The sequence below is a fragment of the Podarcis vaucheri genome, assembly GCF_965113315.1.
Source record: "Podarcis vaucheri genome assembly, chromosome: 12".
In the NCBI taxonomy this organism is placed as follows: domain Eukaryota; kingdom Metazoa; phylum Chordata; class Lepidosauria; order Squamata; family Lacertidae; genus Podarcis; species Podarcis vaucheri.
The window spans coordinates 21720839-21745427 of record NC_138750.1 but is presented as its reverse complement, the minus strand read 5'-3'; the positions used below and the strand labels follow the sequence as shown (position 1 = coordinate 21745427).

Here is a 24589-nt window from a genome sequence, read left to right as displayed (position 1 = left end):
TATTCAAAACCTTACTATAAGTATATATTCAACCAAAACATAAAATAACAAAAAAGTGCAAAACACATTAATGATACACAAATCTAATGACAGGGTTTTTTTACTTTTAAAATCAGCAGCAGAATCCAGTGGCGTAGCGTGGGGGGTGCCAGGGGTGCCGGCCGCACCGGGCGCAACATTGGGGGGGGGGCGTTTGGCCAGCCCTTCGCAAGACGAAAGTCCATAGGGAAATCTCCGGGACAGCGGGGAAGCGGTGGGTGGGAGCAGTGGCGTAGCGTGGGGGGTGCACCTGGCGCAACATCTGGGGGGGCGCGGAAGAGACTCGAGTGCTAAAATCCACGGGTTAGGGGGCGCAAATTACTTGCCTTGCCCCGGGTGCTGAGAACCCATGCTACGCCACTGGCAGAATCATAATTATAAACCATATATTTAACAGAATGTTAGGCTGTGGTTCAAGTCAGCCATTGCACAAATTATGGGATCAGGTACACTTTACCAGTGTAGGAGAGTTTAATCTGAACTTAGAAACTATGATTACCAGCTTCGGAACAAGTCAGGATATTAAGCCAACTTCAAAACCATGGTTTGATATGCTAGTTTGTTCCAAAGTTGGTAACAACAGTTTCCTCAGTCAGGCAAAATGGGACATTATGATTAGAGACTTCCTGGATTGGTTTCTTATACCACAGAGGGAGAAGCGAAGAGGCTCTGTGTATGGGCTTGTTTAAATGTGGGCTTATTGAGCTGAGGTATGATTGACCATTCCAGCCAGTTGTTTCTCAGCCTAAAGTACCACACTGGGTTATTCTTGTGTGGATAAAAGGCAGAGAAGAGGAACCATGTACACAGACCTGAGGTCCTTGGAAGGCAAGTTCAAGAAAAATGAAATAAAGATATCATGTTGTCCCTATGCTCCAACCCTACCTGTTAGCACAGGTGTACTACTGCACAGGGGAACTGCTAATACCCTCCATGGTTATCACATACAGAAAATGGCATTGGGCAATCTCTTCAAATATTGCAAATTGCATCTAAGGCAGTGTGTATAAAATAATAATAATGTATTTATACACCGCCCATCTGGCTGAGTCTCCCCAGACACTCTGGGCGGCTCCCAATCAAGTGTTAAAAACAATACAGCATTAAATATTAAAAACTTCCCTAAACAGGGCTGCCTTCAGATGTCTTTTAAAGATAGGATAGCTGCTTATTTCCTTCACATCTGAAGGGAGGGTGTTCCACAGGGTGGGCGCCACTACCGAGAAGGCCCTCTGTCTGGTTCCCTGTAACCTCACTTCTCGCAATGAGGGAACCGAGGCCGTTTAAGGCTTTAAAGGTCAGCACCAACACTTTGAATTGTGCTCAGAAACGTACTGGGAGCCAATGCAGAGCTCTCAGGACCGGTGTTATGTGGTCCCGGTGGTCACTCCCAGTCACCAGTCTAGCTGCCGCATTCTGGATTAATTGCAGTTTCCGGGTCACCTTCAAAGGTAGCCCCACCTAGAGCGCATTGCAGTAGTCCTAGCAGAAGATAACTAGAGCACGCACCACTCTGGCGAAACAGTCCATGGGCAGGTAGGGTCTTAGCCTGCGTACCAGGTGGAGCTGGTAGACAGCTGCCCTGGACACAGACTTAACCTGCATATATACATAGAAAATATCTGCCAGTCATGATGGAGATGTTGCTCAGTTGCTGGAAACCACAGGAGGGGCGGGTGCTGTTATGCTCAAATCCTGCTTGCTGGTTTCCCACACACATCTGGTTGCAGCCATTGTGAGAACAAGATGCTAGACTGGATGGGCTATTGGCCGGACCCAGCAGGCTCTTCTAGTGTTCTTGTGGCTGTGCACAGGCAAATAAAGGAGTGCACCATTTAATACAAGGATGAGGCGCCTTCCACCCTGCAGATGTTGCTGTACTCCATCTCCCATCAACCCCATTCAGCATGGCCAATGGTCAGGAATGATGGGAGCTGTAGTCAAACAGCATATGGAGGAGTAGAGATTCCTCACCTCTGGCTTAAAGAGCTAATCAAGAGCTCGCAATTTCACAACCTTCGTGGAAGAGATGTGATATGTTTATTGGCATCTCAAAGAGCCGCATGATTTGCTATGCCCAAAGCACACTTAATTCTTCCTAATCCAGCCTACTGGGTTTGATGCTGCTCTACATCTCCTGAAGATGCAGAAGACAAGACAGCCATTCTCAAAATGGTTCAATTACAGTTGATGGTTATTTAGCTATTAATGTGATAAAGCCTTGTCTTTCTGAGGTTTGTTGCGGGGGGGGGGAGTGCACAGCGACTTAAACACAGGCTCAGAAGCTCATAATCACACTATTTAATTATTCATGAAGCCTAAATGAGAAATGGAAACATTAAGAAAGCTCGTTTGCCCCAAAGGAAACAACGCTAATGCTTTCCCCCCCCCCAAACCCATAGTGCTTATTTGTTCTTCATCTAAGATATCATTATTACAGCACACTAACCTAAATCATGCTACCAACTTTCAGAGACACATGCCCTACTCCAAGCAACAAATTAATTGAATGAAGAATTATTAAATTCCTAACTTGCAACAACAGTGAAGATTACCGTATTTTTCGCCCTATAGGACGCACCTTTTCCCCTCCAAAAATGAAGGGGAAATGTGTGTGCGTCCTATGGGGCGGATGCAGGCTTTCGCTGAAGTCTGGAGAGCGAAGGGGGTCGGTGCGCACCGACCCCTCTCGCTCTCCAGCCTTCAGGAAGCTCTCCGCTAGCCGTGGGAGACGCAGCTCTCCCACGGCTAGCGGAGAGCTTGCCGGCACCCAGAAGCTTGGGGCGCGCTGAGCTCAGCATGCCCCAAGCTTCGGGTTTCGCGCAGTCCTCCGCTAACCGTGGGAGAGCTGCGCGACTTCGCAGCCCCGCACCTGGGGGGGGGAATAAAAAAAATTCTTTATTTCCCCCCAAAAAAACTAGGTGCGTCCTATGGGCCGGTGCGTCCTATGGGGCGAAAAATACGGTACCTCTCTCTCCTTCTTTCTGCCTAATTAAATACTGATATTCTCTCTCTCTCTCTCTCTCTCTCTCACACACACACACACACACACACACACACCCCACAGTATGGGGGATACTCAACAGTATCCACTCCAGGCTGAATGAATATGGGCTCATTTGTGTGCCATTGAAGGATATGGCAAACAGATATTGAAACAAATTCAGTAATGGATCAATATCACCCACAACTGCCCACCATCCACTTATTCCATTCCCACTTTGACAACTGTTCGCCCGGTAGCAAATACACTCAACACAAATCTGGGCTCAGTCTGGATAAACATTGGACAGTTGGCTCTTTGACAGTATATTTTACATCAAATGAAGTTGCAATGACATTGAGCCCATTTGAATTACCGTATTTTTCACTCTATAACACGCACCCGACCATAACACGCACATAGTTTTTAGAGGAGGAAAATCCGTAGGCATGCCACCCGTAGGCATTCCCTCCATAACACGCGCAGACATTTCCCCTTACTTTTTAGGAGGAAAAAAGTGAGTGTTATGGTGCAAAAAATACGGTATATTCTCCTTATGTTTGGAAGGGGAACAAGGCACTGGGTGTGCCTCTAACCACCAAAACTATGCCTCAGTGTGTGTACATGGCATTTAAATAAGATGTATATCTTTGAGCTGATATCATTACTGGATTGTGAATCCTGCCCATGTTTAAGAAATCACATCAAGGACTAAGAAACCAGAATATGTACAAATCTGGCCTGAAGACTCCTTGTTCCTACTTTGTTCCTATCTCCACACGATCAAGGAAAACCCCAAAGGGACATAGGTAACCACAGTTTCTCCTTACATATGAACTGAAATCTATGTTTAATGGCTTCCCAACAAGCCAGGATTTGGAATCCAAATTCCAACATGATTGAAAACCCTTAACCATGATTCTTGGTTGCATGGTTTAATGTTGGCATCCAAATCCTGTCTAGTTTGAAAGTCTACCCATAGTTCCCAGTTCTCGCAAAATAGAAAGCCAAAGTAAACCACAGCTTCCTGGTTTGTTTTACTAGTTGTGCAAAGTAAAAGCAGAATACAGAGACAATAACTCTGTGCGTATCCTGGCTTATTAAGCCAGAATTTGATCACCCAAACAGGGCAATTGTCACCCAGAAGTTTATGGAGAAAGACCAGCATAATAATTTGAAAAACAAAAATGTGCTGTGGCAAATAGTTGTGCTTTTGTGTTCCCTTTTTTAGAAAACCAAAATGAAGCACCTGGACTAGAAGGAAACCACAAGAGTGTAAAAACAGAACAGAAGCAAGCCTGAGAACTATGAACAACAGAAGGATTTAAATAATAAAGCAATAATGCAGAAGAAATGTATTAGTTTCCCCATACACAGGAAAGATACAAACAGTATAGTATTGTCTGGAAAGAAAAGGTTTCGCTTGTAGATATGCATTAGAAATGGTTTGGTGATGTCATTTATTCTGAATTAATTTACTGCAATTCACAATGGAAAGAAATCACTTTCTACTTAAACAGTCCAAGGTTACAAAACTAGAACTTACTGATGGTTACTTTATCCTTATCTCCCAGCATGATATTGTTTGGAGTGAGGTCTCGATGGACAATTCTCTTCTCTTTGTGCAAATACCGAAGAGCTAAACACAGCTTTACAACAAAGAAATGTCTTAGCGCAAATGCAAAGCCATATTCACCAGCAATAACCAAGGGGTAGCTTAGAACCTGGGGACGTGAGGAGCAAGTGTCTTACAGGAAGAGTTGCAACTAAACTTTGGAGCACAAAACCATTTAAGAAAGCCATTTGCTATAGGGAGGGGTTGTAAAGCTCCTGCTGTGCAAGGCCTCGGGTTCAATCCCTGGCATTTTCAGATTGGGCTGGTGATGTCCGCTGCCTGAAAGCCCAGAGCTTCATTGAAAGCCCAGAGCTTCATTGACAAGTGTGATGGAAAAGTTTATTTTTGCTGGGGCAGGTTGGGTCCCAAAGTATTTTCTTTTTCTTTTCCCTATGCCAGAAAAGGGTTACTATATGGCAGCCTCTGATTGGCCGAGGGAGGTTTGGGGAGGCAGGAGTTGAAAAGGAGAGGATTTGGAGGCAGTTAGTGAGTTTTGGAGGCAGTGTTGGGAGGAGGTTTTGGAATATGTTGGGACTGAGGTTAGGAGGATAGGTAGGAAGATAGGGAGTGAGAGTTGGTTCTCGGTAGAAACATCCACTCTGAGAAAAATATCACAAGCTAGAGAAAAGAGTCTCTGAGATTAGTGTGAAGGACAGTGTCCTGTAAGAGTAATTAGACCAGGAATTAACTGGGAGGATGAGGTTGAGACAGGAGAAGTAGAAGCTGTAAAGAGACAGTCTACTTAGGTCTCATTCCAGTCAGGAGGGGAGAGATTCTTCTAGTAGGAGAAGACTCCCAAACCAGTGAAACCTTGGGTCTATTACTTGGAGTACCTCAGGAGTAGGGTTGTCTAAGGGGTGTGTAACTGACAGAAAGCACCACCTTGTTAAGAACCAAAGTATTAAGTTAAGAACCAAAGCATTAAGTGTGCAACAACTGAGAAAACCTTGAAGTGAAATAACACTGTAAACTGAAGTATCCTAAGTTTTATCCACTCATGTCATAAACTTCCTTGTTAAATAAAATCATTATTGTTTATTTGAACAAATCCTGCCTGAGACTCCAAATTACTAAGTTTTCCCTCACGCAAGTCCCCCCCCCCCACAAGATAACCTGAGTTAGTTTGAGGGAATTTGTGGAAGTGGTGTTCTGTGAGGTGGGTGCACTATATTTAAGTGAGTGGACAGGCCCAACAGTGAAAGGGGGAAAAGAGCCGTCACGCCCGTTGCAACAGACAATATTGAGCTAATGGACCAATGACATAAGTCAGATTGCTGTGTTCCCATGCACAGCCCTCTTAGCTTTGTATCTGGGAGGTGAGCTAGGACAGAGATGGCATTGGTTCTGGTGGAGTCCTGTGTTCCTGTGCATTTTTCAGAAAAGGGAAGGGGTGGTGTGTACAGCAAGCTTTGTCATTTTCACTTCTGCTGACGACCCCCAGAATCTTACATTCTCTGCACCGCCTCATCTAAGAAGCTCCGTTGTAATATGCTTCAGCACCAGTGACATTTAGTTTATCCCACCTTGGGCGCAATATATCATCAACTGCATAGCGCAGGCAACATGTACGCACTTTGCAAAGTGCAAAAGGACAGATCCCTGACTGATAAGCAGCAATGAACGATTATCCTAGAAGCAAAAAGCAAGAAAAAGAAAATCAACGGAGATACGCGCAGGTCCTTACTTGAATGAATATGTGCCATAGTCTGTCTTCCGTAAACTGTTGCTGCTTCTCCTTCAAAGAATGAAAATGTTCTCCCAGCGGTGCCCCTTCTATGAGCTCCATGACTATGTACAGCCTGTCACCTACAAGCAACAAAATGAAATAGAAGCAGCAAGACAAGAGGGAAATTTTCATTTATGTGCCCAGTGATTGGCCAGGAGGCATTATCCAAGTATACCTCCTGAGCGTTTTGGAATCCAGTCTGACCAATGATTCCTGTATAGGAAGACTAAGTGGCTTACCACTACTCTGGCAGAAATGTAACAGCAGAGGAATCTGTACCACCAGAGGAAAATGATTAAATGGTTAAACCGTTACAATGGTGCCTTCTCAAAAATCCCTAAAACTGGACTACCAGTAGAAAACACTGCGTGGCATTCAGCTGTGGTGCCCTACTTGTGCAAGAGAGATTTACCATTCCTCTCATCCTGGCCCCCTCTCTACGACCCCCTATGAAGCACCCAAATCTGAATTTAGAATACTCATTTAAACACCCTTAAAATATCAATGACTTCCCTTCTTCTCTTTCCATGGTTCATTTTGCAAATCATAAATCTCTGCATATTTTACATAAACTAAACCATTCAGTATTCCTTTATTACATCCACCAAAACTTATTTACACTGTTGAATTTATCTTAATGCTGCCAACGTTTTCAAGTGTACACAATTTCCCCCCATATATTCAATAAACATTTTCCGATCTTCTTTAAATGTAGGTTCTTCTTGTTCTCTTATTCTATATGTTAAGTGCGCAAGATGTGCATATTCCATCGGTTTAAGTTGCCATTCTTCTTTAGTTGGGACTTCACTTGTTTTCCATTACTGGGCTAACATAACTAGAAAATCTAAAGCATCCACAACACTATAAGTTGGGCTAGTCTTTGTCTGGGTTATACTTAGTGCTTTTTTTCTAGACAACTAGGTGCCTGTACTCACCATGAAGTTGTTACAGTAAGTGCCACACTTCTTAACAACAATAAAAAGAGGTGCCATTACTGTACACCCTTTAAAAAAGTCCTGGTTATACTCATGGTGGTCAACAAGGTCCAAGTGGAAGCCACCCAGGACTCCAGCCACAGAGATCGGTTGAGAGTTATGAGCCACCTGGAACATCAACGGCATCTGGCCTCTAGCACAAGGAACACACTGCCTACAGTGTACGTCTCCATCCTTGCAAACATTTATCTGCATCTTATTCACCTAGGCCAAAATCCTCAACAACCTCTAAAGGAAAGCATGCAGGAAAAATAGAGGATTGGATCCAACATCACTCCTAGTCAAAGTAGATGCATTAAAATTAAACGACATGACTAACTTGCGTCCATTCAATTACTCTGAACAGGTGTTAGTGGGATACAATGCAGATTTTTATTTCCTGACCTGACATAATCCCACCTATACACTGATGCTTCAAGTCTCTTGCCTTCTATTTGAATCCTGACTAAAGCACAATCTTATACATGTCTACTCGGAAGTAAGATTTACTGGGTTAAATGTGGCTTACTCCCAGGCAGTGCTAATTTTCTAGAAAAAGAGGTGCTGGAACTCACCACAAATGCCTCCCTTGTTCTCTTATAATGGCAATGGCGCCCACCTGAGAGGTACAGGAACTGAGTTCGGTGAATTCTGGCTGAAAAAAAGCCCTACTCCCAGGTAAATAGGTATAGGACTGCACCTGAAATCAAATCAATTTTTCCCAGGTCTCCTAATGTGGGGGCTGCAGCTGGAATATAAGCTTCCTGACGACAACAGAAAATATATAGATCATTTTCTTTTTGTAGTTATCTTTTTCCCCCTTTAATCTTATTATAACAATATACTCGTTATGGAATGTAGCCCTGAAAGTGCATACTTACTTTCTAAGAAGGTTCTGTAATATCGTACGACATTAGGATGATAAAGCTACAATAAAAATAATGTATACAGTTAAGGTTAGATGGAACATCCATTTGTATCATATCTTCAGAATGTTCCTCTTGGTGGCAGTTATGGCAAATAAGTTTTAAGACGGTGAACACCAGCACAGTATCTTGACCTTTGACACTGTGCAGGAATCACTTCTTTATTTAAGATATTGTGGCCAGAATCAGTAAGAGATAACCATAACGTCTGTCTTCTCTATACTGCCTACGGAAATACTGTAGTACCCAAAATTGCTCAATTCTCTTTAGTAAGGTTTTCTCTCTCCTTTTATCGGTATTTGGTCTCTTTATGGCCTACTTTGCAGAATGCTTAAAAAAAATAATAAGGGTAACTCGAGGGGCCAACTTGAATACAATATTGGGCAGGCCCAGGTAAGCACCGCCCCACATAATCAATCACATGACATGGTGCAATGGCAACGCCCATCAACTTGGGGGGGTGCAGTCCCCTCAAATATTTCATTGTCTCCTATGTAAGGGTTGTTCTATTTCAAGAAAGAGAAATACAGTGGTACCTCGGGTTACATACGCTTCAGGTTACATACACTTCAGGTTACAGACTCCGCTAACCCAGAAATAGTACCTCGGGTTAAGAACTTTGCTTCAGGATGAGAACAGAAATTGTGCTCCAGCGGCGTGGCAGCAGCAGGAGGCCCCATTAGCTAAAGTGGTGCTTCAGGTTAAGAACAGTTTCAGGTTAAGAACGGACCTCTGGAACGAATTAAGTACTTAACCCGAGGTACCACTGTAAAAAAAAGGTGAGCACAGCAAGCAATGTTCCATGGTCTCTGTGTGAGAGTGAAATGGACTTCCATTCAGTGCACAAGGGGACCTCACATTCTGCTCTTCCCACCCCACTCCACTCAAACACCCTGTCAGGGAACTGACATCTGACATCGGAGCAGAGGGGAGAGGCGGTGCTTCCCGATTCTGCAGAAGAAGGAACGAGTAAGGGTAGAGAGAGAAGGTCATCTGGGGAAGAATGTCCAGGTGACACCAGGAAGAAGGAGGAGGGAGGAAGCATCTCGGAGGAGAGGCTCCGAGACCCTAGTACTGAAGGCAGTGAAGAGAGTGGAGGGGCACCTCTGGGCACGCCCACTCTGCGCAGAAGGGTTACGCACAGAGAGGCGAGGCGAAGGTTGTCTGTCAAGGAGCTTTTATGTTGGAGGAAATTTAGGAAACACCCACTCACGGATTCGTCGAGCAACTGAGCAGCAGCAGCACCCAGGCTGCTCAGTCAGGGAAAGACACAACCAACCCCTAAGCTGTTTGGAACAGCTAGAGGTTTACACACAAGCAACCCCATTTCCCGTGATACACCCACACACCCACAATTGACTCTGGGCAGTTGCGGGACCATCTGGATTTGTGGGGTCTGCAAGAGGGAGAAGAGGGAAGCGTAAAGCTGCAAATACCAATAGAGTTTGCCCAGTGCAACATGAAAAGGGCACACAAATTCCTTATGTGAGCATCACCACACACATACAGTCACTTTCACACTATGTCTTAGATGCATTTTCATATACAGTGGTACCTCACAAGACGAATGCCTCACAAGACGAAAAAGTTGCAAGACGAAAGAGTTTTTCGTTTTTTGAGTTGCTCCGCAAGACGAATTTCCCTATGGGCTTGCTTCGCAAGACGAAAACGTCTTGCAAGTTTGTTTCCTTCCCCCCCCATGCATTCCTATGGGAAACCGTGCTTCGCAAGATGAAAAATTCGCAAGACGAAAAAACTCGCAGAGCGAATTAATTTCGTCTTGCGAGGCACCACTGTATTTCGGCAGGAAAAAGGATACAGTGGTGCCTCGCAAGACGAAATTAATCCGTTCCGCGAGTCTCTTCGTCTAGCGGTTTTTTCGTCTTGCGAAGCAACCCTATTAGCGGCTTAGCGCTATTAGCGGTTTAGCGGCTATTAAAGGCTTAGCAGCTTTTAAAGGCTTAGCGGATTAGCGGCTAAAAGGCTATTAGCGGCTTAGCGGCTTAGAAAAAGGGGGGGAGAGAAAAAAAATCGGAACACTTGCAAGACGTTTTCATCTTGCAAAGCAAGCCCATAGGGAAAATTGTCTTGCGAAGCAGCTCAAAAACGGAAAACCCTTTCGTCTAGCGGGTTTTCCGTCTTGCGAGGTATTCGTCTTGCGGGGCACCACTGTATAAGAAACTGGTTCTCATAATGCAACTCTACGCACGTGAAATCCATGAGAATCCAGCTTAATATAGTATATAGTAATATAGTATAGCAAGACTTCATGATAGCTAGCTTAATAATGGTCCTTCATGTATGTTCTATGATATTTAGGGGTTAAACTAGATATTGCTTTAATAGGCAAAGGTAAAGAACCCCTGGATGATTAAGTCCAGTCAAAGGTGACTATGGGCTCATCTCGCTTTCAGGCTGAGCGAGTCAAGTGTTTGTTGACAGACAGCTTTCCGGGTCAGGGGGCCAGCATGACATAACCGCTTCTGGCACAACGAGACACTGTGACAGAAACCAGAGCACACAGAAACACCGTTTACCTTCCCGCCACAGCGATACCTATTTATCTACTTGCACTGGCGTGCTTTCGAACTGCTAGGTTGGCAGGAGCTGGGACAGAGCAACGGGAGCTCACCCCGTTGCGGGGATTCGAACTGCCAACCTTCTGATCGGCAAGCCCAAGAGGCTCAGTGGTTTACACCACAGCACCACCCACGTCCCATTACTTTAATAGTGTGTTTAATAGTGTGTTCTGTGCTCTTTCTTTACAAACCAAAAGCAGCTGCGGGGAGCAGCTATTCCGACCAGGTCCACAATTCAGGTGCGGAATAATTTGTAACACTCTCCCATATCCTGTTTTCCTGCTGAAATTTGCCCCCTGCTCATTACAGCTAGAGGTTATGTGGGGGAAAGCAAATGTAATCGGAAAATATTTCTGTTCCCTAAAGCAGGGAAAATAGGAACCTGAAAAACAAAGCGGTATTGGCACCGTGTCATTACCTGGCAACTGCCAAGTGTTGCAGCATGACATGTTTTTATATATATATATATATATATATATATATATATATATACACACACACACACACACACACACACACACACACACACTGTGTAGGTAATAGAGCAACATTTTCACTTTCGTGGTTCCATTAGGCTACAACTCTTTACACACAGTCCAAAGAACAAACAAGTAAAACGTTTCAACTGGAAAATACGTTGAAATAGCAATTCTATTTCAAAATATGCATTGAAATAAAGGTCATGTTACTTGCAGGCTAGTTCTGATTGAGTTTCAAACTTCATAAGGTCGTCTAACCCAAAAAACAAATTGCTGTCGGTGCATTTTCTTGTTGAGGTTTGATACTTTTTTTTTTTACTCCTCAAGTCACAGTGTAAAATTTCAGTTGCTGGGCTAGCAACTGGGGTCAGGAAATGCTTGGTCTTGCATATGCTCACACTGAGCATTTGAATTGCCTGAGCACATTTTCTCTGTTGGATCTTAACGTGCATTCACCCTGATGCAGATGCATCGCTCTCTAATGTTTACGTGAGAACGGATTTCCCCATTTTATTCAATGGAAAGGTTATCTCCTCCACGTGGACATCTTTGCCATTCATGAGGACTGCAACCTCCACAGAAATGAATGAGGAAGTAACCTCAGTAACAAACTGGTAGAGCTGAAAGTCAGACATGCTTAAAAACCATTAAAAATCAATGGTATTTAAGATGGCGACTGAGCATATAAATCCCACTTCTTCCAGCTTCCTCTGGATTGGCTAACCAACTACAAATGCTCATTCAATTCAACTGGTGTAGACAACCTTCACAGAAATGGTTGCCACTGATGCTGTTTTATTTTTGTATTTAACACAAGTACAAATAGCACATATCACAGCAACGTATTCAGTATGATATTTAAAAGCATTATTATTACAGGTGTGAAGGTAAGGTAAAGGTAAAGGTACCCCTGCCCGAACGGGCCAGTCTTGACAGACCCTGGGGTTTGTGCGCCCATCTCACTCAAGAGGCCGGGGGCCAGCGCTGTCCGGAGACACTTCCGGGTCACGTGGCCAGCGTGACAAAGCTGCATCTGGCGAGCCAGCGCAGCACACGGAACGCCGTTTACCTTCCCGCTGGTAAGCGGTACCTATTTGTCTACTTGCACCCGGGGGTGCTTTCGAACTGCTAGGTTGGCAGGCGCTGGGACCGAGCAGCGGGAGCGCACCCCGCCGCGGGGATTCGAACTGCCGACCTTTCGATCGGCAAGCCCTAGGCGCTGAGGCTTTAACCCACAGCGCCACCCGTGTCCCGTGAAGGTACTTAAAAACAAAACAAAGCATCATCAGTGTAAGCAAGCTACTTTCCGGTTGGCATCCAAAAACCTAAATACCATACCACTCTTTGAAAGAGAACTCTAGTAATTTCGATGAAACTTATTCCTGGTATGTTTTGACTCACCTGCTCTTTTATTATAGTTAATTCAGAGACAATGTTCTTCACACTGCTGTCTCTGTCCTTTTTGTCCTTTCCAAATGCTGGATTATGTAGATTAATTTCTTTCATCGCTAGAAGGTTTTGACCACTGCGTTTCCTAACCTATGTGGGGGTTAAGAACAACAGATAAGGAACAAGATTAAAACAAGCACTATTTCTTCATCAAAACTAACCGTACTGTGTCTATTTTAAGAAACGTCCTTTTTTTTAAAGCATCTAATAACCAGCTTGAAATTAACTGAAGCCTCCATAGGGCAATCAAAACGTGACATGTGAGTATATGAAAGAAAATAGTAACAGATCTATGCAGAAATCGGGGATCGAAGGCATACTCAGATGCACTACATCACGGTAGAACAAATACTATTTTGTATTCATATAATGCATTGCAAGTTATTTAAAGTACTTGGCCTATATTATGTCAGTAATCTTTACAGGAATCCCATATAATAGCACCGGTATCGCTAGACACCTATGGAAGATTTGAGGAAGGGGGCAAGTGCTGCAAGACAGCCCTTCTAAGCACCATTTTGAATTTGAATAAAACTGGAGGGAGATCATGTGACAGCCTGGTCCAGAGAAATAGTGGGGCCAACAGACCAAGGCTCTGTGTAACCATGTAAACTAGCATATGGTCCACCTTTACAGTTGGAAAAAGAGTGAAACAAATTTGCAATAACATCACAGGCAAGGGTCAAGTGAAAGTATACACAGTGGTGCCTCGCAAGACGAAATTAATTCGTTCCGCGAGTTTTTTCTTCTAGCAAATTTTTCGTCTTGCGAAGCACGGTGTCGGAAAAGTTTTGGAAAAGCTTCAAAAATCACCAAAAACCTCAAAAAAGGCTACCACACTATGAGTTGCTTCTCCAAGTCAAGTCGCAACTGTATTAACGGTGTTAAGAAAAAGGAAACAAACTTGCAAGACGTTTTCGTCTTGCGAAGCAAGCCCATAGGGAAATTCGTCTTGCGAAGCAGCTCAAAAACCGCAAAACCCTTTCGTCTAGCGAGTTTTTTGTCTTGCAAGGCATTCGTCTTGCGGGGCACCACTGTAAATGCATGGCAAGATTTGATACATATCCCAAAGCCTATTTACCTTGTAAACACTCCCAAAGGCTCCACTGCCAAGATGGTCCAATATTGCATAATTGCCAATATATTTCGTAGGTGCTTTGTTCTGATTAATGTCTTCAATGTTTTCTGCAATTTGCTTCACTTCATCCTCCTAGTCATGAAATGAGTTAAAAGACTTGTTTTGATTTATGCAATCTTTCGCCAATAGGACATTGGTTTGGGCTAACAACATGGGCTTTATATGCTTTAGAGATCACCTTCTCCATCATTGGTCATCTGATTCTTTCGCAGAAACCAAGAACCCTTTTGTGGCTATTGTATTGACGTGTCAGGCTCCGACAGCAAGAGAACATGGATGAAAGCTGGCTGTGGGGTTTGTCGTTTGTCCTAGGGCAGGAGTGACCAAGCCTTTTTTTGCCAAAGGGTCATATCCACCCCTCCAGGCAACACGTCCTAGTGATGGGTGTGGCCACCACAGTCTCAAATGTGCAGCTGACACAAAACACGCACAATGGCAGGAACACAAACAGGCACAAAGCACTTCTCCCTTACAAATCAGCTGAGGATGGAGGGCCAGGGGCATATCGTGGGGAGCACAAGGGTGTGTATGGCCCCAGGTGCACATTTTTTGACACAAACCAGGCATCCCCAATGTGGCCAGCCTGGTGCTCCTCTCCACCCACCAAGGGTGACATTGGCCAGCCGGGCTCCCTTCCGCAAGGTGGGCAGGTGGCTCAGTATGGCCCCACTTTGCTCTGGTGGGGATGGGGTTACTACAGCAGTGAAGGCTAGGCTTGCACCCCCCTCCCATCCAGTGTACACACATGTGCTTGCCCTGGGCACCAGCAAACAACGTTACGCCACTGTTGAGGGTTATCACCCCATCTCTGCTCATCAAATGGTCGAAATGGTGATCAGGCTACTGGGCTCTGCCCACCCTAATATTTCTGCTTTCACTAAATTTGGTGGGGTCCTAGAGGATCAGGAATATTGGGATGGGGGCAGATTCTGTCCCTGTATTGGAGGTTAGCCACCTTTATCCCATAGCCTGCCACCCGCTTTGATTGGAGAAATGCCTAAGCCCATGTGTTTATGAAACTTTATTTTTTATTTTTTGCAAGATCTGTTCATTAACAATATTTTTAAGATAGGGTAAGCTTAATTTTTTTAGCAGTGTGCTAGTGTGACTAAGGAAGTAAGCAAACATTTACTACTTACCAGTAACGCATTTAGCTTCAATACCAGCTCTTCATAAGCACTTATCTCCCGAACATAATGCCCAATGTCAATGAAGCTCTCAAACAAGTGTGTAGGGAAGAGTCTACAAAATGCAAAACTATTTATTTATAGAATGCCGCATAAAGTTCACACCCAATTACACTGCGGGGGGAAATGCCTAATTTCACTTCGCTGAATAATATTTTTTATTGCTTTACTGGTTTTCTAGGGACAAAATTGTCTTAATAAGGACCACATGGATTTTAGTGAGCTAAAGAAAGGGTGGTTGACATATGACTCTCCAAATGTTTTTGGTTCCCAACTCCCACCAGGCCCAGTCAGCATGGCCAGTGGCAATGGAAGATGGGAGCTGTAGCCCCAACAGCAACAGCTGAAGGAGTGACTGGTTGGACACCCCTGAACTGGTCAGATCCCCTATCTTGAAACCAAATACCATTTAACATTTTAAAAATCCTGTAGCTCTTATATAGCACACTTATATTCTGCCAGTATAAATTTAATATAAAGGAGTTGTAGCCATGTCATTAATACATTGTCTACTTTATTGGCTCAGACAGTAGCTTCAGAACAGCCAGCCTTTGAACCCCACAAGAGTCTTTTCAAGGTTGTTTATTCAGAGTAGAAATGCAGTCATTGAGCATGACATTCTGCTAATTAATTTGACCTCTCTAGAAAAATGGCCTTGCATTTAGTTTTAGAAACACTGAAAATGACGGAAAAGAAAATATATGTTTTTAAACAGGAAAGCTGCTATCCCTAATTTCATTTATGCTTCCACTCCCAAAAAAGTTATATGAATCATGTTATGACACTGATGCAGAAGGCTGATGGAAATACTTCTATGTGATAAAAGTCCATGCTGAACCCAAAACATCTGAAATATCTGCTCAACATCTGATCACCTGAAAGTTCTCTATCTTGAGCCAGTATTAAATGTAAGAAAGAGAAAGGGAGAAAGAGCGCACAATTTTTAATGCATTATTCGACTGCAATGTTTCCAAACTGATGACTGAGATGTTTTTCTCCTCAACTGAAATTGGAGGTACACTTCACTCAAAAAATAAATAGGAATTTCCTTGATCAGGTCCCAGAACAACAGGCATGTTATCTTCTTGTCAGACAAAAATATATCACCAAGGGCAACTGCTCCGTGATAAGGAGCATAAACAGGCAAACAAATAAATTACAGTAGTCATTTTCTTCAGAGTCACTCATGTATTTGGTAGAAGCAACATCAACTCGTGAGTCAAGACCCGGACGCTGTTCCGGTACAATCGGTGTTTCTTCCCACAAAGGGGCTTAATCGTGAAACTGTACCATGAAGTCTAAGCAGTATATAATCAATAGTTTAGAAAAATGGGCAAATCTGTCCCTATGTGCATATCTGCCATGGGAAGAACAAAGAGAGACTTTCCAGCCTTCTATTTGTTAGCCTATTAATGCTCTGGTTAATAATCTTTCCAGGCTTCTTGTCCACCCTAGTCAATCTTTAGGTTCAGCCATCATCCTCTGTCAGCTACAGCCCAGGATGTGCCATTTAATTCCAGTGCATTCTTATCTCCTCCCTTTTAATGATATTACTCCGGGACTCAGAGTGAATGCATTCAACACCTCACATTTCAAACCCAGACACACTTCAAAGTCCCTCTCGCTGTACATATTTTACCATAAATCAGTTTCTAACTGCTTCAGTGACATTTGGCAAGGTCTGAAATACAAATCCTTTAAAAAATATAAATGAGCAGATCAATGAAATGTTACTGCCCCTGACGCAGAGGTGCCAGAAATGTTTCTAGAGATCTCCATGTGGCATCTGAGCTTTTGAACTGGACCTAAAACACAAGTTACATTTTCTTTGCAGAGACATCTATGGACAACAATGTCAACCATCTCATTTTCGGTTCCCCCACCTACAAAACAGTAAATCTAACTAAGACTTAAGCCTAATGCTAAGCATTAACCTGCAGGCTTTTTGTTGTAACTCAAGTGAACATTTTGAGAGCGTAATCTCTTCTAATATTAAATTTGCATACCTTTTGAAGAGGTGTCTGTTCCTTTCCATACTGAAAAGGAATCGCAGGGCTCTGAAGGCATAGCACTGGAGAGAGGGAAATGAATACATTAAGGTAATTCTATGCAGAAGCACTACTGACCACATTTGGCTGCTTTTGCCTGAGACGTCCATGCCTGTAGACTGCTAAATAAGCAACTGCTTGTAGCCAAAGAATGGGGTCTAAAAGCCTGGTATTTTTCTGAAGTAATAGAAGAAGAAGAAAAATTATGCTGGAAATTAAAAAGACATCCATCTTTGTTTCAATTTAGTGTATGATGTTAAGAACTATTGCTGCTCTGCTACCAATATGAATTTGTTGGCATTCCCAGACCTCTACTGGCATTTTAAATCCATGTTTAAAGCAAGCAGTACAAAAATGGCTAATCCCGTAAAAATGTCAGAATGATCAAACCAGCTTACTGGGTACATAGATTCAGGAGCTTGCCTCAGTGACAAATTATTTAGGTGTCTCAATTCATAAAGTAAAGCACAGAATTTGAGACTACTGTGATGCCTCATACATTTTCATATATTTCATTTGTTTTCTGCATTACATGGTAATGCATTTTTCAAAACGATTGGGACCATATATGTATGCTGTCACGCCATTAAACAACCAGTCGCAGAATCCAGCATGTGGATAAGCAAGTAAAGGTAAAGGTACCCCTGCCCTTACGGGCCAGTCTTGAAAGACTCTAGGGTTGTGCGCCCATCTCACTTAAGAGGCCGGGGGCCAGCGCTGTCCGGAGACACTTCCGGGTCACGTGGCCAGCGTGACAAAGCCGCATCTGGCGAGCCAGCACAGCACACGGAAACGCCGTTTACCTTCCCGCCAGTAAGCGGTCCCTATTTATCTACTTGCACCCAGAGGTGCTTTTGAACTGCTAGGTTGGCAGGCGCTGGGACCGAGCAACAGGAGCGCACCCCGCCGCGGGGATTCGAACCGCCGACCTTTCGATCGGCAAGCGCTAGGCGCTGAGGCTTTTACCCACAGCGCCACCCGCATCCCCGTGGATAAGCAGAAGGGGCTTCAATGTCATAAACAGCTCCTTGCCTCTTCCGGTGTCAAGGAGCCAGCCAGCAAACCAATCACACAGAGTAAATGAAGTTAACTCTTAATTAAAAGAAGCAAGGCCTGCTCGGGGAGCCAGGCCTAATGAGCACGGTAACTCTTCTCAGTAGGTCTTGCCCCTATGAGACAATTGTGGGGAGTGAAGGTCGCTGCCTTCCCAAGGCTACCAAAATCTCCTTCTTCCCTGGGTCCTTCGCAAGCAATTGGAGACTCCGCCAACAGTTTCTGCTCCTTCCTCTTCATAACTCTCTCTCTCTCTTTATATATATATAAATTTAGAATATTCATTTATACAACCTTAAAATATCAATGACTTCCCTTCTTCTCTTTCCAAGGTTCTTTTTACATAGCATAAATCCCTGCATATTTTCTATAAACTAAACAATTCAGTATTCCATCACAGTGGTACCTTGGTTCTCAAATTTAATCGGTTCCACTCCCAGAACGGTTCGAAAACCAAGGTGCGGCTTCCGATTGGCTGCAGGAGCTTCCTGCAGCCAATCGGAAGCCACAGAAGCCACATCGGATGTTCAGCTTCCCAAAAACATTCGCAAACCAGAACACTTACTTCCAGGTTTGCGACATTCAGGAGCCCATTTGTTCGACAACCACAGCGTTCAACAACCAAGGTTCCACTGTATTACTTCCATCAAAACTTATTTACACTGTTGAATTTATCTTAATGCTGCCAACGTTTTGAAGCGTACACAATTTCCCCCCTTATACACAGTAAACATTTTCCAATCTTCTTTGAACGAAGGTTCTTCTTGTTCTCTTATACCAGCCTTTCCCAACCTGTGGGTCCCCAGATGTTGTTGAACTACAACTCCCATCACCCCTAGCTAGCAAGGCCAGAGCTCAGGGATGATGGGAGTTGTAGTCCAACATCATCTGGGGACCCACAGGTTGAGAACCGCTGTCTTATACGTTAGATCCGTCTAACTCTTCTGGTCCTGGGAGAAAGGGGAAGAGAAGTTGAAGCAGGAGGGGGAGACATCCTGGTTTCTTCAGCAGCCTGCCTCTTTGCCCTGCTCCTCTCCAGCCTCTGCTTCTGCCTCTAATTCTGGATGGTTCTCTGCCACTAAACCCTGCTACCTTTTCAGCTTCTGACACCCCCTCCTCCCAGTCTTCACCCTCTTCTCCCTCTGACTACTCATCGTTCTCCCCCCACAACTCCCTGGGATCTGAGCCTTCTTCCCTTGCTGGCTTCTCAGCTGGCGCCTCTCACCATTCCTCTGTGTCTAGCCAGCTTTCCATGGATACTGCATTCCTTTTTTTTTTTTAAAGATATTTATTGAAAGTTTTTAAGATATAACAAGAAAAAAGAAAAATAAACATACAAAATAGAAAACAGTTAAAAACACACATTAATTTTCAATAACATAACTTCCATACACTTATTTCCTCTGACCTCATACCTCCCTTCTTTGTATTCCAGTTCGATTTGTTAGTTCAGCAAATCCTTACCATTAAACTTTTACCCATTTGTGAAACCTTTTTTTTTCATATCTCTTAAAGCATTACAGCTGGAAACCGCTTAGTTTCTATCCAACATCCTTCTAACATTCATTAATTTTACAATGTTTCTGTAAATAGTCTTTGAATTTCTTCCAGTCTTCTTTCACCGACTCTTCTCCCTGGTCTCGGATTCTGCCCATGGATACTGCATTCCACCTACCTCTCCATGGCACAGTCCCATGGTTCTCCCCACCACCCCCACTTTCGTCTGACCAGTTTGCTCCTCAAAATGCCAAACAGTTTTAGAAGTCTTAATGGTTGTACAGTAGTACCTCGGGTTAAGAACTTAATTCATTCCAGAGGTCTGTTCTTAACCTGAACCTGTTCTTAACCTGAAGCACCACTTTAGCTAATGGGGCCTCCTGCTGCTGCTGCTGCACCGCCGGAGCACGATTTCTGTTCTCATCCTGAAGCAAAGTTCTTCACCTGAAGCACTATTTCTAGGTTAGCGGAGTCTGTAACCTGAAGCGTCTGTAACCTGAGGTATCACTGTACACAGAATCATAGAACTGCAAAGTTGGAAGGGACGACGAGGGTCATCTAGTCCAACCCCCTGCAATGTAGGAATCTTTGTGCCCAACATGGCACATCATGCCAAGCAAATCGGTCCAAAATGTATTCCCATTGCAGAATTTGGTTACACCTTGGTAGGGAGTTTTACAGGGAAAAAAAGGTAGAAAAATTCTGATGTATGGTGTCTTATATTATTCTGTATCAGAGCATATATGTGTGTGTGTGTGTGTGCGCGCGCGCGTGTGTGTGTGTGTCATATGGAGTTTTTAAAGTGTGATGTATACTGTATAATGTATTTTGTTATACAGGTGTATGTATTTGCATTTAATAATAATAAATAATAATGATAATAATAATAATTTATTATTTATACCGCGCCCACTCTGGGAGGCTCCCAACTGAATATTAAAAACACAGTACAGCATTAAGCATTAAAAACCTCCCTAAACAGGGCTGCCTTCAGATGTCTTTTAAAAGTAAGATAGTTGCTTAATACAGAAGTTACCTTAAAGAAATACACAATCATCCACCATGTCTCTCTTTAAGCGCTCAGAGGTTTGCATAGAAAGTTGGAAATAAAGGAAAAAAGATTACCTGTAATAAATTGGCTTTCACTACATTCCTTTGTTTATTAGGTAAAATCAGCTTTGCTATTGTGTAGACTCCATTTTCCTGAGAAAGCACACATTGAAGAATATACATTCAAAGAACAGTCAAATGTTAAACCATAACTCACACATTGTGAAATTAAAGGCAAAGGTTAAGTTCTTGTGAAGGAACCTCTCAAACTATTCAGTAGAAATCAAGTCTGCAGGTCCTCAGTCGAGGAAGACATTACAGCAGTGGTTCCCAATTAGCTAGGTACCGCAGACTTTTCAAAGGCCAAGTCATGAACTCCCTACCTTTGAAAATTTTGACATCTGTGTGGTAGTTCTTGTTATGTGAATGTTGCCACAGACCTCCTGGGTGGGTTATGTGGACCCACTGGAGTCTGTGGACCACCAATTGGGAACCACTGCTTTTACAGTATTTATTTATTTGTACCAGTGCTTTTTTTTTCCTAGAAAAAACAGGTGCCGGTACTCACCATGAAGTTGTTACAGTAAGCACCACACTTTTTAACAACAAAAAAGAGAGGTGCCAGTACCGTGTGCCCTTGAGTACCCTCTGGGGGAAACCCACAGATTTGTACATTTATATCTCGCCTTTGCTTCAAGGAGCGCGAATGGTTCTCCCCGCTCTCTATCTTATGCTCACAGCAACCCAGTGCGGTAGGTTAGGCTGAGAGACTGTGACTGGCTGACAGTCACCCAGTCAACTTCATGGCCAAGTAGGGATTTGAACCCTGGTCTCCCAGGTCCTAGTCTGACACTCTAACCACTACACCACACTTTCCTTATGAGTCTGTGCCTTGCAGCATTCGTCATAGCATTTGTCCATCTTACTGGGTTCAAGTGTAGCTAACCTCCCCCATTTTCAACTCACAAATTCCGCCTCCTGGATTTCCTTTTCCTGCTATTACTCATCCACAAAATACTCTTCAGCCCTGCCTGTTTGGTGCTGGTAACATCAAACTTATCCTAACTATATTTTTAGTCTTATTTTTTCAACCTTATTCCATTCTCAGCTTGGCTCTTATCATAGCAAGCCCTGCCTTCTTCCAGTTAAACCCCCCCCCCTCCCAATTTCTTTTAGACTCTCTGCTCTCTTCTCAAATTTCCTACAAAACATGGTGGCATCCCTTCTTTGAAAGTTAAATCAAAAGCTTTTTCCTTAATTTTTTCCCCCAAATTCCAAACATTTCTCATCTGTGCAAGAGACACACACAGTATCTAAGAACCAGTATCAACCAAGACATCTGCAAATGAGTATTTTGCATCCACTACCAAATTAGAACACAATAAAAAATAGTAAGTAGAGATTAGTATGTTAGGCAATCAAAAACCTCTTACTTGAACAACTTGGTGAGCGTTGGTATCATTCAGGACCAATTCAGTAATCGCAGCACAACAAGCTAAAATAAATCGCCACAATTGTTTATCTTATATGGTTCTTGTGAAGTACGATCAATAATGAGGCTTCTACTACATACCATATTTTTCCGTGTATAAGACTAGGTTATTTTCTTAAAAGATTGTGCTAAAAACTTGGGCTTGTCTTACACACGGATAGTGGAGAGGTGGGAAGGGCGATTGGTGGCTGCCGCGAGCAGGATATTATCCGTGGCGTTTTTGCGGGTGATTGGTGGCTGCTGCAAGGTCTGCTGGCTATTGGCTGCTGCGGCAATAGGACAGGCGATTGGTGCTTGCTTTCAGCGAGCATGCAGATGATTGGTGTCTTCACTGATGTGCGTGTGATTGGATGTGTGCCTGCTGGTGAATGATTTTCATCAATCCCCCTCCCCAATAAAAGCTCAACAAGTCTGGGCAACCCCCCCCCCAGAAAAAAAGCTCAACAAGTCTGGGCAATCTCCCCCCATTTTCTCTATTTGGAGTCCCAAAATAGAGGGGGCGCCTTATACATGGGGACGTCTTATACACAGAAAAGTACGGTATATCCATTAGGCTGTATTCAACTAATTCATGCCAGTAGAAGCCAGGTAATTCCTACTAGTACAATGTAGCTTTCCCCCCACTGCACCCTCCCCAGATCTGCTCCAAAGGGTTGAAAGAATCCCCAGAACAGTTTGCAGTGGGAGAAGGAGAGGAGAGGCCATTCTGTCGGCGCAGGCAATTCTCCTTTCCCCAAGAACAATCTCATTTGTGTACATAGAATGCAACCCACTGTTCGCAGAAAGAAGCAAGTTTGCTTTTTCAGCTTTTAAGTAGAAACGTAAATCACAGCACAGGAACACTTGCGCCTTACATTCAGGAGTAAGATTTTTTTTAAGAAAACGCTTGCAGGCAAGAAATGCAAGGTTGCAAACTTCCACTTTGCACAAACATGCTTGCTAGGGGGTATGACTGGAGAGCAGCTCTTCACTGAGGGCACATTTAGTTACAATCCCAGATTTACCTCTGTGCAGTGTCTGAAATGGATCCCATGAGAGAACAAATTTCACAAATTTATTGACAGCTGCACAAATTGTGATAGCTAAGAAGTGGAAGGGGCAAGCAGAATATAAAATGGAATAATGGTATAAAGAGGTGTGGGATATAGCTATTAATGATAAATTAACATAGGCCATTAAGGTAAGACAGGGAATGTGCAGGATAAATGATTTTGAAGAGATATGAAGGGTGTTTGTAACATCTGTACTGTTAAAATGGAAAGAAGTCAAAACCATCACAAGAGGTGTTGAAATTTTGGGAGGTTGGATAGTTACAACAGAATGGTCTTGGTGGTGGGGTGCACATTTTTATTCTTATTTATTTATGATTATTAGTTTGCCAAAAGAAAAAAGAAATAAAATAAAAACCTACAAAAAAAGGACAAATTATAGTTTACTTTCAATAAACATACTGAGTACTAGGCGAACTTGAAAATCAATCAGAAGCATGGGAATTTCTCCCTTCGCCTATTACAGCTGAAGGAACTGTAAAAATGTGTTCTTTTGAACTCAGTTTAAGGGGGGGGTCATGGATCTGGGCAGTGTTGTACATAAGAATGCAGCTGAGATCTCACAAGGTGTTTAGCTCATCATGAGTAACAGAACTGAGCTCACAGTGCCCCTGGGAGTCCATGCTACGATCACCGAGACCAACTCCCAACCTGCTGGTATTGTTCTTCAACATGTTCTTTCCTTAACTTTAAGTATTATTGTTCCTTCAAGTACCAAACCTAATAGCCGCATGTGTATCAGATGGGCAGTGAAACAGGACTGTCCGCAGATGAAGCAGTGGCTTCTGCAAACTTGAGTGGCTGCACAGGGATGCAGAAAATATTAGTTTGTGAAAGAAAACATTTGGGTGGGGTGCTGAGCCAAAATGTTCTGAGCAAAACTGAGGAGGCTAACAGTCTCCAGGAGCCATTGTAGGTTGAGGGTAGTCAAAAGTCTGTGGAAAGTGGGGGTAAGCTGTGGGGTAGGTAAAATCCACCTGCTTTGAGCCCCTAACCCAGGCATAGGCAAACTTCGGCCCTCCAGATGTTTGGGACTACAATTCCCGTCATCCCTAGCTAACAGGACCAGTGGTCAGGGAAGAATTGTAATCCCAAACATCTGGAGGGCTGGAGTTTGCCTATGCCTGTCCTAACCAGTTATGGAATCCTGGGGAGATAATTTTAAAACTTCCTGTCATACTCTATGGGGATTTTCCTTTTCACCCCCACCTTCCTGAAATCTTGCCCCACTGTGCTATAGAGGGTAACAAGACCTGAGCCCTTTAATATTCTTTTTCCTCCTAAAATCTCCCTCCTGCCACAAAC

The 24589-nt window shown here is 43.5% G+C and overlaps 1 protein-coding gene across 4 annotated transcripts in view; it reads right to left on the bottom strand.

Moving 5' to 3' along the window:
* NEK10 (NIMA related kinase 10) overlaps window positions 1–24589 on the bottom strand; it is a 113240-nt gene that overhangs the window by 66435 nt on the left and 22216 nt on the right. For all 4 annotated transcript variants that reach the window (XM_082193308.1, XM_082193310.1, XM_082193307.1 and 1 more), the window contains exons 14-22: window positions 22177–22238; window positions 20819–20896; window positions 17102–17166; window positions 15048–15150; window positions 13852–13980; window positions 12723–12860; window positions 8219–8264; window positions 6322–6443; window positions 4569–4671 (exon numbers count right to left, since the gene is read on the bottom strand). In XM_082193308.1, the coding sequence (XP_082049434.1) occupies window positions 4569–4671; window positions 6322–6443; window positions 8219–8264; window positions 12723–12860; window positions 13852–13980; window positions 15048–15150; window positions 17102–17166; window positions 20819–20896; window positions 22177–22238 (846 nt within the window). The remainder of the gene's footprint in view (window positions 1–4568; window positions 4672–6321; window positions 6444–8218; window positions 8265–12722; window positions 12861–13851; window positions 13981–15047; window positions 15151–17101; window positions 17167–20818; window positions 20897–22176; window positions 22239–24589) is intronic.